Source organism: Zalophus californianus, chromosome 10, assembly GCF_009762305.2.
Source record: "Zalophus californianus isolate mZalCal1 chromosome 10, mZalCal1.pri.v2, whole genome shotgun sequence".
Taxonomy (NCBI): domain Eukaryota; kingdom Metazoa; phylum Chordata; class Mammalia; order Carnivora; family Otariidae; genus Zalophus; species Zalophus californianus.
The window spans coordinates 62,846,033-62,862,607 of NC_045604.1; the positions used below are offsets into that span (position 1 = coordinate 62,846,033).

At 40.1% G+C, this 16,575-nt stretch overlaps 1 protein-coding gene across 7 annotated transcripts in view; it reads left to right on the forward strand.

The window, feature by feature from the left end:
* Positions 1 to 16,575, forward strand: part of SDCCAG8 (SHH signaling and ciliogenesis regulator SDCCAG8) — a 232,566-nt gene that overhangs the window by 146,547 nt on the left and 69,444 nt on the right. For 5 of the 7 annotated variants that reach the window (XM_027610401.2, XM_027610402.2, XM_027610403.2 and 2 more), the window contains exons 14-16: positions 1,690 to 1,817; positions 3,895 to 4,003; positions 13,611 to 13,742. In XM_027610401.2, the coding sequence (XP_027466202.1) occupies positions 1,690 to 1,817; positions 3,895 to 4,003; positions 13,611 to 13,742 (369 nt within the window). Of the gene's footprint in view, positions 1 to 1,689; positions 1,818 to 3,894; positions 4,004 to 6,545; positions 7,196 to 13,610; positions 13,751 to 16,575 lie in introns of those variants that run through there. The other 2 variants (XM_027610405.2, XM_027610406.2) reach the window with 2 other exon arrangements.

Here is a 16,575-nt window from a genome sequence, read left to right on the forward strand (position 1 = left end):
ATGTACCAATCCTGAGCCGGGCTCCGGATTTAGAGAGACAAAGATGACAAGAAGCAGTAAGTCAAGTGTGATAAATGCCATCTTAGTGGGACGTATCCATTTACAACCTATATTAAGGAAAGAATACTTAATTTAGGAGAGAATGGAAGAAGAGGGGAGAATTTTGAGCAGACCTTAAAGGAGAAGTACACGCTGAGCAGAGGGAGAGGGGTGGGGGTGAGTGTGGGGGGGTGTGGAACAGGATGCAGAGGGGGAGCCATCCCAGGAAAACAAAAGAGACATATGCAGTGATCCATGGGCAGAAGATGCATGGTGTGACTGGGGAGGCAAAAAGTGGCCTAGTGTATCTATTTGTTGCAATATACCAGTTTGGAACTTAGTGTGAGGGAAGACCTTGGAGCAGGTCCAAGGGGGTGTTGTTATTAGAAGCACCAGAAGGGACCTTATTTCACATTTATCGTGGACTCCTGATGATTCCATTTGAGTGAGGTATAGGTATAGTTTCCTCCTGAAATTTTACACGGCAGCATTACCACATGCATTGACCAATTTCAATACAGACTTTCCTTATGTTGCTTTATGATTAGAAGCCAATGAATCGAAGCTCCACAGCGGTATGTAGACTACTAGTGATAGCTTTATGGAATTGTTTATTTTTGGTTTGGCAAAGGCAAGGCAGTAAATATCTCAATTAGTAAACTAAAACAGCACGGATGAGAAATGCCCACAAGGAGATTAGGAGTTAGACATAACTAAGTCAGTTAATTAAAGGAAACCCTCATTCCACTTACCTATATTCAGAGTATGAGGAACCAACCTGATGTGTGTCTGCAGTATCAGTATCGCTGCCTCGGCTTCTAATTGTTGAGGCAGTTTCTTTCTTTAGGAGCCACTGTGATGGGATATCGACCCAGCGGGATGACCCATCTCACTGGGTCAATATCCCATCACCACGGGCTGCGACGTTGTCTTGGACGACGGAATATTCTGATCGTGCAACTTCTCTCAGCATGACGCAAAAGAGATCTTATTCTGACGTGCTGGGGAAATTTTTCATTTTCATATTCATATTTATATTCCCATTACGTGGCCTAATGTGCAGAAAGGTTTAACGAAAACATGCAGAATCATTTCCTTGCTTCTAGATAGGATCTCCTACATTCTATCTGAGGTTCCATTTTAAGTTGGGGAGGAAAAGCAGAGGTGGTCTACAAAGCTGAGTTTCAAGAATTTAAGTTTCGGTGTATTGAATCATGCCATTCGTAGGACCGCAAGATTTGTAGGAAATATTGACCATTCAAAAGATAAAACACGAAATGGTGGCCCAGAACGTTGACAGCCTTACCGGAAAGGAGGTTTGTGTTTTCAGGTTACAAAATATCAATATTCAGCTGTCATGATTTTTTGATTTTTAAAGTTGTATACTTTAGTCCATTTCGATTTATGACATGTATTAAACACAGCATGAAAGGCCCCTTGGCTCTGCCCCCCAGGGGGCCAGGGTGGGAGGGGGAGGAGGGGAGGGGGGGGCCGGGAAGGGGGAGGGGGAAGGGAGGAGGGGGTCTGACAGGCTGTCCTCTTCTGCTTCACAATTTACTAGGTATCAGCCCTCTCTGGTCTGTAGGGGAAATGGTGGGGCTTGGTGCATCTGTAGATTACATTTCTGTCCGTCTCCTCTCTGCTTTGTAGACTGGAAAAAGATAGCATTCAGCAGAGCTTTAGCAACGAAGCAAAGGCCCAAGCCCTTCAGGCCCAGCAAAGAGAACAGGAGCTGACACAGAAGATACAGCAAATGGAGGCCCAGCATGACAAAACTGGTAGGTGGTAGGGAAAGATTAGAGCCTGGGCCCTGGCTCACAAGCCAGGCCCACGCCTTACTGTGAAATGACATCAGGAACACCTGTAACCTTTGGCTGGCCGAAGGGAGCAGATGCTAACTACACCGGAGATTCCGAATTACATATTAGTTAGCGTTTAAAAGAGAAAATGGGAAGTATTGCCCACTGTCTGTTGATTTCAGGAACTGCTCTCACATCTGTTGCACCATCTGGATTATGAGTTTATTTACCTGTGTTCAAGAAACGTAAAGCTGAGAGAGACCACAACAAAGTAGAAAAACAAAGGGCTTGTTTTTGGCTGGGTTTTCAGGCACACATGTTATATAAAAAAATAGCATCAGAAGCTCTGCGGGAAATGCTCTGAGCTTACAGTTAGAGTCTCCTGAATAGCACTGAACAGTTCCCACAGTACACACATTATAGCTACTCTAAAAGCCTAATGAGTTTGCTTCAGCATCCAAACTGGAGAAAAGCTTTAGCCATTAATCGGTTCTTAATTCACTGTCGCAGCTGGATGTAATTCAGTGGCTCCAAATTGATATGTTCCTTTATTTAATCTTTGCAGCTTCGAACATTTTTAGCATTTGTATGATTTCGCCACCTCCCCCAGCCCAATCTAGAGTGATGTTTAATCCTTTGCATTCTTCAAGTTCTCAAACTGCTGTGAAAATTCCCTAATACAAGGCACTGGCCACAGCTGTCAGTGTGGCTAAAAACTGCCATCTTTCATCACATCGGTGCCGTTTTGCAGACAGAGTTGGCCAGTAACTCTTTACCTTTAATTTGAAAGTAAAATGCACTTTTGTTCAAAGCAGGCAGTTTGATGCTGAACTCAGCCTGAGCATTCTGTAGCTCCTTTCACTTGTGAGTTGTGTGTTCACAGACAGTGTTAGTCAAAACAAGACCATGTCAGTCATTATAATTCCACACCACATACTCTGAGCTGATTGGACTATTAAAACAAAAGTTTAATTGATCCTGTCTCTTCCAGAAAAGTGTTGCTTAATTTTTGGTGCCTTGATTTATTTCGCTTTGTATGCTATGTGCTTTTTGCCAGTCAGTGGCTAAAATCGGGAAGAAATAGAGGGATTATTAAGCCTGACACTTAAAGATAATTTTCACATGATCTTGTGTACACTCTGTTTGATGACAGGGTAAAAAATGATTGTTCATCCTATAGGTGAAAAATGGAAACGTAAAATTCATTAAATCATCTATTTGCTTATGAAGAGGCAAATATCATATTGACCCACATGATACCCTCCAGCATTTTTCCAGACTCAGTAGATGTTTTTCCACTAAAAATAAAAGGAGGCAATTCCAGGAAAAATTAGTGTTTGCCCCTCCTGCTTGCAGGATCCTAGTGATCAAGGAGTCTTGGACAGAATCTCTGAGTGCTACGTGAGGGGATTTAATGGTTAAGACCATCTTAAGAACACTTCCTTTTATTTTGTGCAAAAATACCATACTGTCTTCAATTCCTTTGACCAGATCTTTAGTGAAACTCATACTGTTGACAATGAAATCCAGATTCTAGGGAAAATTATGTACTTTACCTTCATAATGAAAGAAGTGTACACAAGGGGTAGGGATAGTGAGATATGTGGGCAAATACAAAACATAAAGCATGAATTACAGTATAGAAGAGAGTTCCTCCGTTATTTTAGTTGTGAATTATCTAGTTGTGATCATTCTCGACTCTGTTTATAGTGAAATTGTCAAAATAAAAATGTAATATCTTGCATATTACAAAGATATAAGCATCCATGGCTCCCCTTGAGATAATCTGACAGTTTATCAACACGTTAAACCATTACGCCAAGCTGGTATGATCAAAACTGTTTCTGGGGTGTAATTATTAGAAAAATTAATGCCTCCCAAGATTTAGTATCTTGCCAGGTGAGTAGTACTTTGACTTTGGACACTGAAATTGACCTGGTGGCTTATAGGAAGGGGGTAGTGGTTTTAGCACTTTTACCGGTCTACATATGGAAGCCCTGAAGAGTTACAACCATAAACATCTTATATTGGTGGGGGGGGTTATTGTTATTTCTAGAAAATGAACAGAATTCATTGCTGACCTCCCAGAATACATTTTTGACAAAGTTAAAGGAAGAGTGCTGTGCATTAGCCAAGAAGCTGGAGCAAATCTCTAAAAAAAGCAGGTAGGTAATATTATATGATACTTTCAGAGCACTGTTTGTGTGAATACTGTCATTTTTTTCTTAAAAAACAGCGTTTCCACTATTTGAGGCTAATGTCAAAATTAGGTATGTGTTGACCCATTTCCTGTGAAAATATTTCCTCTGTATGGACAATTTCTTAATATGTATGTTTTCTAAATTGTCCATACAGACCCCTTGGTGTTTTTTTTTTCTTGATTATGTATACGTACTATTATTTGACCTTTGTAACGTTCAGAACAGACAGTTATGAAACTTCAGAACACAAAGATCAAGATGGCAAGTATTTTAATAAAGGATTCAGATAAATCAAGCAGTTTTAAAGTCTTCCGTCGATAGAGTTAACATTTTAATCTGTCATCACAGTTCTCCACGAACACCCAGAAACTATCTTTAAGTCAAATGATAATAGATGAAATGTGTATCTATAAAAATGAAAGTAGGTGGTACTTGAAAATAAATAAACCCAAACCATCCTTTTGTTCTCCTAAAATTGATTTGTTTTGTTAGAACAGCTATCCTTCATTTTGTAGGTACAGAGCTCTTTTATAAAATATATTGATTGGGATCTTCGTGAATTATTTTCTGCACATTTTCTAATCAGATTATTCCCATGAATGAGTGATTTTACACTCTAAATGACAAGAAGCCTGAGTTCTCATCTCAGCTCTGAGAGTGACTGTCTAATCTCAGACAAATTTACTTGACTTGCTTGAACTGTGCTTTCCTCTTATAAATGAATGGTATTGGACAGAATCACTTTGAATCGAACTATAAAAGGCATTATTCACATACATTAACTAGATATCAGATGTCTCACTAAAATACAGCCCGATGGAAAAATAACCTGTAGATCTCGTCTGTATTTTTCTGAAGTTCGCTTAGATTTACACAGAGCAAGCAGTGGGGCTCAGCAAACAAACTTCTGACTTAGGTATCTCGTTCAGAAAGAATTTGCTAGAGAATCAGAGCGTATCTGATCACCCTGAGCCCTATCTCGTGTTCCTGCGTCAGTGAGGCGGCTTGGTCGTTGGAATCCCTATCCCTGAACCCTTTGGGGAATCAGAGGGCTGATGAATCCAGTTCTTTCTGCTCACAGGAAGACGGAGGCTCCTATAAAGCTCCCAGAATGTGCTCTGACATGTGCACCTTCTTAGCAAATACTCATTAAAGATCTAGTTTGAGCAGAGGAAAGCTCAGGGTGCCAAAATACCAGATATTTTCAAGAAGTTTGACAAGGAAACCCAAATGATTTTGTTGCAGGAGAGACCCTCATAATACATCAACAGTAGCTACTGCTAACTAGAAATACTTGATTTGCCTCACATAAACCCAGAACTAAGTAATTTGTTAGAAACAAACAAAAAAAAACTGGATCATATAATTTAAGGAAAAAATTACATTGATCTGGGACTTAAAAGATTGTGTTATCTTAAGATTGCTTTGTGATTGATTATTAATTATCTGGCTCTCTAAGGAGACAATTCTGGAAATTGTGGCATATAAAAGAGAAGGAGGTACTCTATGCTTGGTATATATTATTTAATTCTTATAACTTGAGACAGGAATTATTTTTTTTAAATATTTTATTTATTTATTTATTTAACAGAGAGAGACAGAGTAAGAGAGGGAACACAAGCAGGGGGAGTGGGAGAGGGAGAAGCAGGCTTCCCCCCGAGCACGGATCCCGATGCGGGGCTCGATCCCAGGACCCTGAGATCATGACCTGAGCCGAAGGCAGACACTTAACGACTGAGCCACCCAGGCGCCCCAAGACAGGAATTATTATCTTCTTTTACATGTGGGGAAACCAATACTCAAGAGTGTTTAAATAGCTGGGAAGTAAGAGAGCTAGAGTTCTACTGTACATATTTCTAGTTCCAAGGCCTGTGATCTTTCTTGTACATCTACTACCAAAGAAAATCAGGCCAAAGCAGCTATGATGAGAAAGTTTGGGAAAGAAAAAAATATTCTTTAAATTGCCATGGAGAAGTAGACATGCTTGTCATGTGAGGGTAAGCCTGGGAACCTGGGTCAGCCTGTGCCCTGTGTCCTGGGCCCTCTTTCTTCTGCTCTGGATCTATCCATGTACCCTGTACTGATCTAGGGAAACTGAGCCTCAGCCCCTCTCCACCTCCCCTTGTTTCGGGTTCCTCCAGTTTCTGACCACTGCTTTGTCAACTGAGCGTGCTCCTGTCTGTCTGATACATACTTGGCACTCAGTACACACTTACTGACTAAATGAATGAAACAAGTATGGTTTTACCCCTCGTATCCTGACCTGACTCTGGTCCCAACCTATTCCTGTGTTGATGACAGGCAGGGTGCAGTGAAAACCACTTTGGAATTCAGAAAGAACTAGGTTCGAATCTCGCTGTGCCACTTGGCTACGTGACCTTGGGTACATTGCCTAATCCCTCCAAACCTCAGCTTCTCCATCTATAAAATATGTGTATTTTTAAATGTATTCTTTTTATTTATTTATTTATTTATTTATTTATTTATTTATTATTTATTTATTTAGAGAGAAAATGTGAAGGCGGGGCAGGAGGGGCCGAGAAATAGGGAGAATCTCAAGCAGGCTCCACACTCCGCACAGAGCCCGACCCTGAGATCATGACCTGAGCTGAAACAAGAGTCCGGTGCTTAACCGACTGTACCACCCAGGCGCCCCTCAAACGTTTCTAAAACCATGTTGCAGTATTGTTGTGGGGATGAGAAACACCGAGAGATATACGGTGCACATATATACATACACACGTATGTAAAGTGCCTCGCATGGTGCTTGACACATGGAAGTAGAACCGTAGCTGATGGCGTTGTTTTCAGGGTCTTGACCGGGGCAGTTTGGATTTGACTTCGATCTAGCTATTATCGTCTTTTACAGGGAGGGTCTGAGTGCTATTCTGACAGACATAAAGTCTATACCACAAGAAAAACTTTTGTAAAGGCAAACAAAGCAGGATCGGGAAACTGTGGGGCTGGTTGTGTTTCGAGTCCTGCTCTGAGATGGCCTGTTTCGTAAATCTGAAGAATTAAAATAGTCATCTACTGTAACTTTGCAAGTTTATCCAAAACCAAGGCCTGGCAATCGTAAACACTCAAAAAATTTTTACGTATTATGGTTAAAACTTTTAAGAGCCCCCAAAGCTTACAAAATATTCATTTTGTGTGTCTCACACTCATACAATAAACTGTGATTTTAAGGTTGGTTGGTTGTTGACTCTTAATTTCTTCTCCACGGAGTCTCTTTTCCCTCTGGCTCCCTCTATGACGAGGATGACATTTTCAAAATTCGTACAAAATGTATCATTTGATTTTGACATTACCGTTTGCTTTGAATTCACCTGTATAACTTGAAGGGCTCCGGGTGTTTCTTTTTAAATAAAGATTATAAATTTATGAAGCCCTATAGAAGCCTTTGGGAGCTCTGCACACCCTGTACTAAACTTCGGGGATAAATGATTTTTCCTGCACTTTGAGGTGAGGAAAATCTTGGAGTTTTCTGAGCTTTCTAAAGTGTTGTCATTGTGGAAGTTCAGTCTCCACAATAATGAAACCACATGGTAATTTTGAGGCAGATTGTCCTCAGAGTGCTACGGGTAAAATTTTTCTTAAAAGTGGGTATTATATTTATTTTGTATTGCTCAACAATCGAGAACAATGTCTGTGGTTCCCCTTTTCTTACTCGGGACATTTTCTCGAAGAGTTCCACATTATTTATAATCCCGTACTAACCAAATGGCTTCACACCATTTATAATAAGCTTTATTTTTTACTCAGAGATCTAGCCATTTGACCAGAGCCCATGCCGTCCCTAGGAGCGCTGACAGTCCGGGCTCACCGTGCTGGAGGCTCCGACTCATTACCCCAGCCTCAGGCTAGGCTAGGCTGCCCTGCGCAAGTGTTTAGAAATGGTTCCTCCGAGTGTGCCTATTGCATGTGTTTTCTCCCCAAGTAACGTGTGTGGTATTACGGCAGCTCCTTGAGCTCCTGTTGTCTGTAAGCCCTCCCCAGTGATCAGCGCGGTACTTTCTGCACGGCGCATTCCACACTGCTTGGGTGGTGTCTGTAACTTCAGGGTTTGTGAATGGCACATCCCATTTTCAGACGAAAAATGAACTGCCGATTCTGTGCATTTGATATAGCTGGTTTCTGACCACGAGACGGGAGAATTAATTCCATTTTGCTTTTAATTGGCACCAGGCAAGCAAGCTGGCTGATTGTAGTTGAGGCTCTCATAAACTTTAGCTTCCCTTTCGTCTTTATTCCCCGGGACCCCGGGAGCTTACTACAAGTCCTAGGGTTGTTTTTGAGGGTGGTAAGTGGAGCTCTTGAAATATCTTTGGTGCAACTGTGATTTCTCTTTATCAAAGTGAGGGAAGTGTTCCCTCTCCGCAGGTGCTTGGATGAATCAGGAGTAAAATGTTTGCAGTGCAGTTTGCAGGGCTCGGACCGTGGCCTGGAAAGAGCTTAGAAGTGTTGGGCACTGGGAGGAGGGAGCCTCTACCAGCTGCAGGGGGGCGATCAAGCCCGGGCTGGGTTGCAGCCCCTCGGCGCTCGCATGTTGGAGAGCCAGGCTAGCAGCGAGCACAGAACCCCGGTCTACGTGGTGGTTTTGGTTTTGCGTCTCTTCTTTCTTTCCCCGTCATTGTCACTTTCTGGGTTGCTAGGCTTGTGGATTGATGTCTAACACTGCCCATTGTGTATTTGTGATTTGCGTTTTGTAATTAAGAGGAACAATGGGAGTCCATTGGGTCTCGTTATATATAATGGTTGGTTTAATTTGTTTCACTTCTATCTTGTTAATTGTAAATTGATCATTAAGATTTGAATTCTAATCTGTCACCAGGGTTGTGGGTATTGAGGCTAGAGCAATGATCCTGGTTTTAATCACTGATGATGAGAAACAAATTTTATAATTTTGGTACATATTGCAGTTCATATATTTTAACACTGTATTTTATGGTGTTATAAATATTGTTAAATGACTTTTAGTGTAGTTTTACTATGTGGACTATAATGTATAAATTATATTACTGTTTTGGCAACAGTCAGTATCCAACTGTGTGAGTTTAATTGAAGTAAAGAACACACACCCGGTTAAACTATTTTTTTCACCCTCATGTTTAGACAATGTTACGTTGGGATGCTACAAAAATTATATTCTACAAGGAGAGACTCATACTGGCCTCTGCTAATTGTCACCAAAAGTCAAGTGAGAATCGAAAAGAATAAAAAATTAAGGCATCAGGTTTTTCCCTTAAAAAAGCAATTATCACTGTAATCCTAATTGTAGTAGTAAAATATTATACTTCGTGCAAATGCCATTACACAATATAACTGGTATATAAAAATGCAGGGAAAAGTCCATGCTTCTGTGAAGCCAGAAATTACCTAAATTTTCTATAAAAATGGATTAGAGTCAGTTATTCTTTTATATGACACTGGAATAATCATGCCACAAACGTAATCTGGAACCAACACAGAGACTGGTGCTCAAGTTTACTCTCTAAACTTTGCAAACCACTAGTTCTTTCAATATATCGTGGGCCCTGGACAGACAAATGATGATGTTCATGGACATTTGCCAAATTTTTATCAAACACTGCAAGTTGGAAGGCAAATTACCATTATGTTTATAAACCCCAAAATATGCAAAACAGAAATAAATATCATAGCAATAAAATACCTGATAGTAATGTACACTTTACAAAATAACATTTATCTTTTTGTGGTCATGTAAGACATCCCCAATATAGGGCATTTGGCCATAACTACAAAGAAAAATTAAGAAAAAAATTTCCTATGACATTACCATCCAGCGAAGTATTGTTCGTCTGCAGTGCATCTCCTGGCAGTGAGTTTGCGTGTGGATGTAAGTGTGTTTGTACACACACATTCACCTGGTGGGTGACTGGCACTGTATGTACAATCTGTACCCTGCTTTCACTTACTGTTGCTGGTGAACATTTTGTCTACGTCACTACTCTGGAAACCATTTTAATTGAATCATTCGTATGCATAATAATTCATTAGACATTTAAGATGTTTCCAGTTTTTCACTGTTATGAATAATATAATAATAATTTTGTCCATTATTCTGAATTTTTGATGATTCCCTTAGTCGAGATGCCTAAAAGAGGATTGCGGGTCCAAAGACTCTGACCTGTCTTTTTTCTGTTTCAATAATAATAAACCCTTTTAAGGCTATTGATGTGGATGACTTCGCTCAAGTACTACGCTAGATTCTCAGTATACCCACATCAGTATGTGACACGAAGAGTTGAGATTTACAAAAGAAGTGAGAGGCAGTATGGCATAGTGGGTGGGACAACCCTTTTAGAGTTGGGCAGGTGAGTGTTTGTATCAGGGCTGGGCTAATCACCCTTGGGTGACCTCAGGCAAGTCATTAAACCTCCTATTTACCTCACAGAGAAAAGGAAATAAACACTTACTTTGAAGATTTAATTTCGATCATTAATATAAAGGATGGATTACGCTATCTGGCAGAAAGTAGGCATGCGTCACTAAATACTCAACCGGAATCTGGTTTTGTTGTGCATTTTTTTGAATAATAGTAGAAATTGAATATTTTATAAATGTCAATTGACCATTTCTATTTCTTCCTCTGTGAATATTTTTCATATTCCTCATATGTTTTAGTTTAGATTTTGGTGGAGAGTGGGATAGCACTTTGTTAAAGGATGTTTCTCTTCTTCATTTGTCTCATTTTTCCTGTGTTCTCAGTTCTTTTTTTAATTTTGGAAAATTTTGTTCCCAGTCCCTTTTGTTTTTCATGAATTTTTTTCAAAATCAAAGTGACTTTCAAAATTTTTTTTCCGGGTTTGTTGAGAAATTATTGAAATGCATCACCATCTAAGTTTAAGAAGTACAGCATAATGGTGTGATTTACATGTATTATGACATGATGACCACAGTAGGTTCAGCTTCAGTGACTTTATTTTTTTGTCTTAAATATATGTCTATTGTAAAAATTCAAAAAAAATGGAAAAGGAAAATATATTTAAAAAAATTCCTAATTCTGACACCTAGAGATAATCCATATTAATATGTAATATACACATCAAAGTATTTTTAAGGGAGGAGGGGAAAGTATTTTTTAATTATAAAACGGTGTTACTATATGCTGATTTTGAAATATTTTCCTTTCTTACCAATATATCATATTTTTAGGTCAATAAATAATGCCACCAATAGATAGCCCTCACTGTCAGAATAGCCTCTTTATATACCTTTGTATAAGTAATGTAACCAGTCTTCTGTTGACACATTTCTCGATTCGGTTTCCAGATATTGGGTTGCAGAGCAAGGTTGCTTCTAGAAAGAATGCTGCTGTGAGCATTACAACTTTTTGTGTGTAAAGGTTTCATATTCTTATATTGTAAAAATCTATGTTTCCTTTGTGATTGTTCTTTTAAAAAGTGACTTTTTTTCTGGGGAAGTACCTGAGAACAGATAAATATTCTTCTGCGTGTTTTCCTAATCTGGTTTAAGGATACTTGTTGTCTTTTGGGAATTTATTTTAGTGCATAGTGCATGTTGTGATAGGAGATACTAATCTTGGAAGACCACTCAATTAACAATTTCTTATAACTGCCTTAAATTCTTGTATATTGTATGTGATTTTGAAAGGAGAAACACAAATCATTACTAACTGATTTAGACTATTTTAAATATAGGTAAATTCTTATTAGGAGAAGCAAATGTAGACTGAGTGCTTGATATGAGCTTAAAAATGAGATAATCCCTGCCCTCATGCATAATCTAGTAAGAAAGATGAGGCATAGAGCCACAGTTCAGAGGAATAAATTATAAGCTAATATATGGAGAAAAGCTGGGGGTAGTTTCATAAAATGTGCTGACATATTGAGAACTGCAAAGTATTAATCAGGGCAAGCTTCCTTTGAGGTGACACTGGAACCAAGATGAAAACAAAACGAGGAATGAGGGGGATGGAAAGTGAGAAATTGCTTCATACGGTGACACCGTCACTTGGGATGAGTTCCTTGGGATGAGTTCCCTGAGCAAATCCACATCTCTCCTTGACCAGGAAGAAAACTCTCACCTAATGGAGGAATCCTTTCTTTGGAGGGACATAATTCTGCATCAAGTGTCTTACTTAACCTTCAAGAAGCAAACCAGTTGTTAACTGCTCGCATTTTCATATGCAAGAGCCTTAAACTTTCGGTACCTGTGAGGAGCATGAGGAGGCCGTGGCCACAGGATCCATGCTGAATGAAAGCGAGGACAGGGCTATGGTTTTTCTTGGAGAGGTCTCTTTCTGATCTTTGGATTTCGAGACTTGAGGTGATCCTCCAAGATACTGAAGAGGTAGCATATTTACCGAGGGACACGAATCATCATCACCAAAGTAGCTACCAGTGATCCCACATGAGATGTGTGAAGGCAGGAAAAAGATTGGGTAAATAGTACCTGAGGTGGCAAAGTGGGAGAAGGTGAATCTTATGGGTCTCCAGAGGGGACCCCCGCATGGGAAGCAAGCTCGTCTGCTCTCGGGATGCCAGGAAAACTCGGAAGGCAGAAGTGAAGCATAGGACCGAAACCAAAACTAACAGTTCTGCCCCCTGCCCCATGGAGCCAGTGACTGTCCCTCCTCCACCCAGCGGATTAGGGGCTTCCTCTCTGAAGACATTGAACCAGCAGGCTCTGGTTAAAATAGGGGCACTGAGAATAGCAACGAAATTAACAGGAAGAAGTCTGCATTCTGAAAGGTGAGATCCCCACCTCTCTACTTCCCACCAGCTCCTAAACCACTGCTAGTTAGGGTCAGACCCAACAAGCAGGGAGCTGGAGAATTCTTCTCTTGAGAAGCAGAATGGCCACAGAAGGAAGAATGATAGATACGGGTATTAGAAATCTCCCACTGGAAAAGATGGCTTGACGTTCCGTCACTCTACACCAAAGCCCTCACTGGGGGACGATAAATGTACACCAGTGCGCATGTGATCATGATAAGCTACTGAGCCAGCAAGGACCAATATTTAGGTAGTCACATGACATAAATATGGCTATTGCTTTAACTACACGCTGGAATATTAGTAATTACATTAACAAACTGGAGATGGGGTGGGAGGGTGGGTAGAGGTACACCATTTTTCATTATTATGCCTTTTGGAACTATATGATTTTAATCATGTGCCATTACATTAGCTATGTTAATTAAAAGAAACAACGCTCTGTCATAGAGATTAGGCCTGGGATTGCTCCTTTAACAGCATGGTGGCTGGCCTGCAATAGGCACTCAATAAATATTGGGTATGAATAGGAATCATTATCATTTTTTTGTCGGTCCTGGAAGAAGCCATCTCTTTCAGAGTAAGTCACTCTTCCTTTCTCTGTCTGCCACTTAAGTCCCTGCAATGCATATATTCCTCCACTAAACATTTTGCAATTTCTGAATTATTCCATTTTACATAAAATAACCTTTATTTACACTGTTATTTTTAAGTATGGGGTTTAAGACAATGCTAATGTTAAATGGTAAAAACGTGCTCCAGTAATAAGAACTTTAACATCTTTCATTTCTGTGTTTTCACCTCTCTAGGTCTGAAATAGCTCAACTCAGTCAAGAGAAAAGGTATACGCATGACAAACTGGAAAAGTTAGAGAGGAGAAATGTGGAATTGGAGGAGCAGTGTGTCCAACACGGGAGACTACATGAGATAATGAAGCAGAGGTAATACAGCTTCAGTAATCAACTGACATGCTGTATATTGAAAGTGCTTGGTTCAAAATCAGAGTGGGAATTGGTGTGGAATAAATAGAATTCATGGCCACTGTGGCATGCGAGGGATGTGCTCAAAATCTAATACTCTTGAGTATTTATGCTTTCTCCACTTAGGTTGTCCTTATACTACACAGAGGGGAGAGTATATCTCCTCTTTACTGTAGACACAGAGTTAGATTTAATAGCATTATAGGAAATCCATCTACCTTTAAGGTGTAAGTTGGTGATGTAATATGGAGGACTGTCATAGAAATTAGGTTTCGTGTGTTTTTTGTAAGATAAAACATATAAGAGGCTAAGAAGGTTAAATATCTTTTTAAAATATATGTATTCATTTACTTAGAGAGAGAGAGCACGCACGCTTGAGTGGGGAGAGGGAGAGAGAATCCCCAAGCAGACTCCCCACTGAGCACAGAGCCCGACGCTGGGCTGGATCCCACAACCCATGAGATTATGACCTAAACCGAAACCAAGAGTCAGATGCTTAACTGACTGATCCACCCAGGTGCCCCGAAAGTTGAATATCTTCATCAGATATGCACTGATGGTGTTGCTGGAGACAGAATTTAACTCCAAACCTTTTGGTTCTTCCTAGTGGTGTCACTGGGAGCAACTTACGTGACCTCCCTGAGCATCAGTTTCTTTATCTAATATTGGGACTAATAATGGCCACTTTGCGGTTTGATATAAAGATCAAATATACATCAAGTGCTTGGCTCCTACTAGCCACCTACTAAATGGCGCCAATGATATTTGCTCCCTTTTTCTAGATGAAGAAACGCAAGCTCAGAGAGCCTAATGGATTTGCTCAGAGGGACAGGTTGAGGAAGTGGTAGAGTTCAAACTTGAATCTTGACCTTTTGACTCCAAATTCCTTTTCTTTTTAAGTGCAGTTCTTTTGTAACAAACCCAGACCCTTCTCATTTCCTATAAATGTGTCACTTAAAATTTCTGTATAATGATGGATTCCCCAGGGGGAAAAGAAACGTATTTACAACATACAATGAATGGATTGCTGTAGGTTTGGACTCCAGTGATGGTCACATGTACAACATCGCCGCAAGCTTGAAGGGGTTCTCTTGGCTCCCAGCCCCCCCATTCCTATCCAGCTCCCCAGACACCCCACACCTTCTCTGTTTCAAAAGCAATTGTTGACATAATTGAGAGGAAAATGAAAATGCTTATAGACTCCTTTTATTTTGTTTTTTAAATTTAAAGTCAACATAGAGTCTTTAGGGAGGGGGTAAATACTTTATATTTCAATCACTTGCTCTATTGAAGGGAAGAAAGGTAGTCGGAAAATGGCACTGCTTTTCAGCCACCAAAATATTAAAATATGGGTGTATTGGGAGGTAATTAATCATTCATTTATTTACTCATTAAAATATTTACTTAGAGGGCACCTGGGTGGCTCAGTCGGTTAAGCAACTGCCTTCGGCTCAGGTCATGGTCCCAGGGTCCTGGGATCAAGCCCCGCATCGGGCTCCCTGCTCAGCGGGAAGCCTGCTTCTCCTTCTCCCACTCCCCCTACTTGTGTTCCCTCTCTCACTCTCTCTCTCTCTCTCTCTGTCAATTAAATAAATTAATTAAATTAAATTAAAAAAATAAAATAAAATATTTACTTAGACTCAGACACTGTTCTAGGCCAGACTAAAATACCTTAGGTTTTGTGGGCCACGTGTGGTTTCTGTCACAAGGTCTTCTTTGTTTTGCTTTTACATTTCACAGTCTTCTAAGAAAACAAAACCATTCATGGCTAGAGGGCCAACAAAACAAGCCAGAGAATTTGGCCTGGTTTGGGCTGCAATTTTTCCCATAGTGGGCAACCAAGTCATTTTGCTAATATTTTTTTTCCTTAAATTTGTATTAGAGTCCACAAAATGCACTCAGCCATGTTATCTTACCTTGAAACAAAGGGGAAATAGCTGTTACTATCATCCATTTCCAGATGAATAACTGAGGCTCTCAGAAAGCTACAGTTGCCGACTCAAGGCCAGGCAGCAAATTAATCATTCATTCATTCAACAGATATTTATTGATTGCTGTGTTCTCCACCACATGCTGGGAATAAAATAGCAAAGTAAACATAGTCCCCAGTGTCATGAAATTTACAGCCTTATAGGGAAGGTGGATATAGACAAAATAATGTCATAAATATCTACTTAATTACAGTAACAATTGGTTCTATAAAGAGATATATACTTTGTGGTAAAAGCACCTTTAATAAGGGGACTTACCTGCTCAGGAAAAGTTTCAATGAGAAAAATGATACTCAAAGTGAATCCGTAAGCATCGGAATATGGACGCCTAGCTTTCTAGAGCGGGAGATGGCCGACCGTGCCCCAGCCCACAGCCCACGGTACGAGGCTCAGGAGGGCAGTGGTGCTCATTTGTCCACGTACTGTTTGTGGCTCGTCTTGCGTTGTAGTGCCATAGCTCAGCGCTGGAGTCAGAGACTGTGACCCATTGGCCCACGAAGCCTGAAATACTTAATGTCTGGCCTTCTCCTAAAAAAGTTCACCAGCTCCTGTTCTGGAGAAAAGAAGACTGTAAAATTGAAGAAAGGACTTTTGAGGAAGGAAAGAAACTTGTGTGTTTAACATAAAGAATAAGGGAAAGAATGACACATGATGAGGTTGGAGAGGTAGGTGAGGGCCAGACCTTTAAGTTTTTCTTACAGACCTTTTACTTAGGAATTTTTATTTTTTTAAAGAATGAGGTGATCAAATATCCATTTAAAAAATAGCATTCCAGGGGTGCCTGGGTGGCACAGTGTCTGACT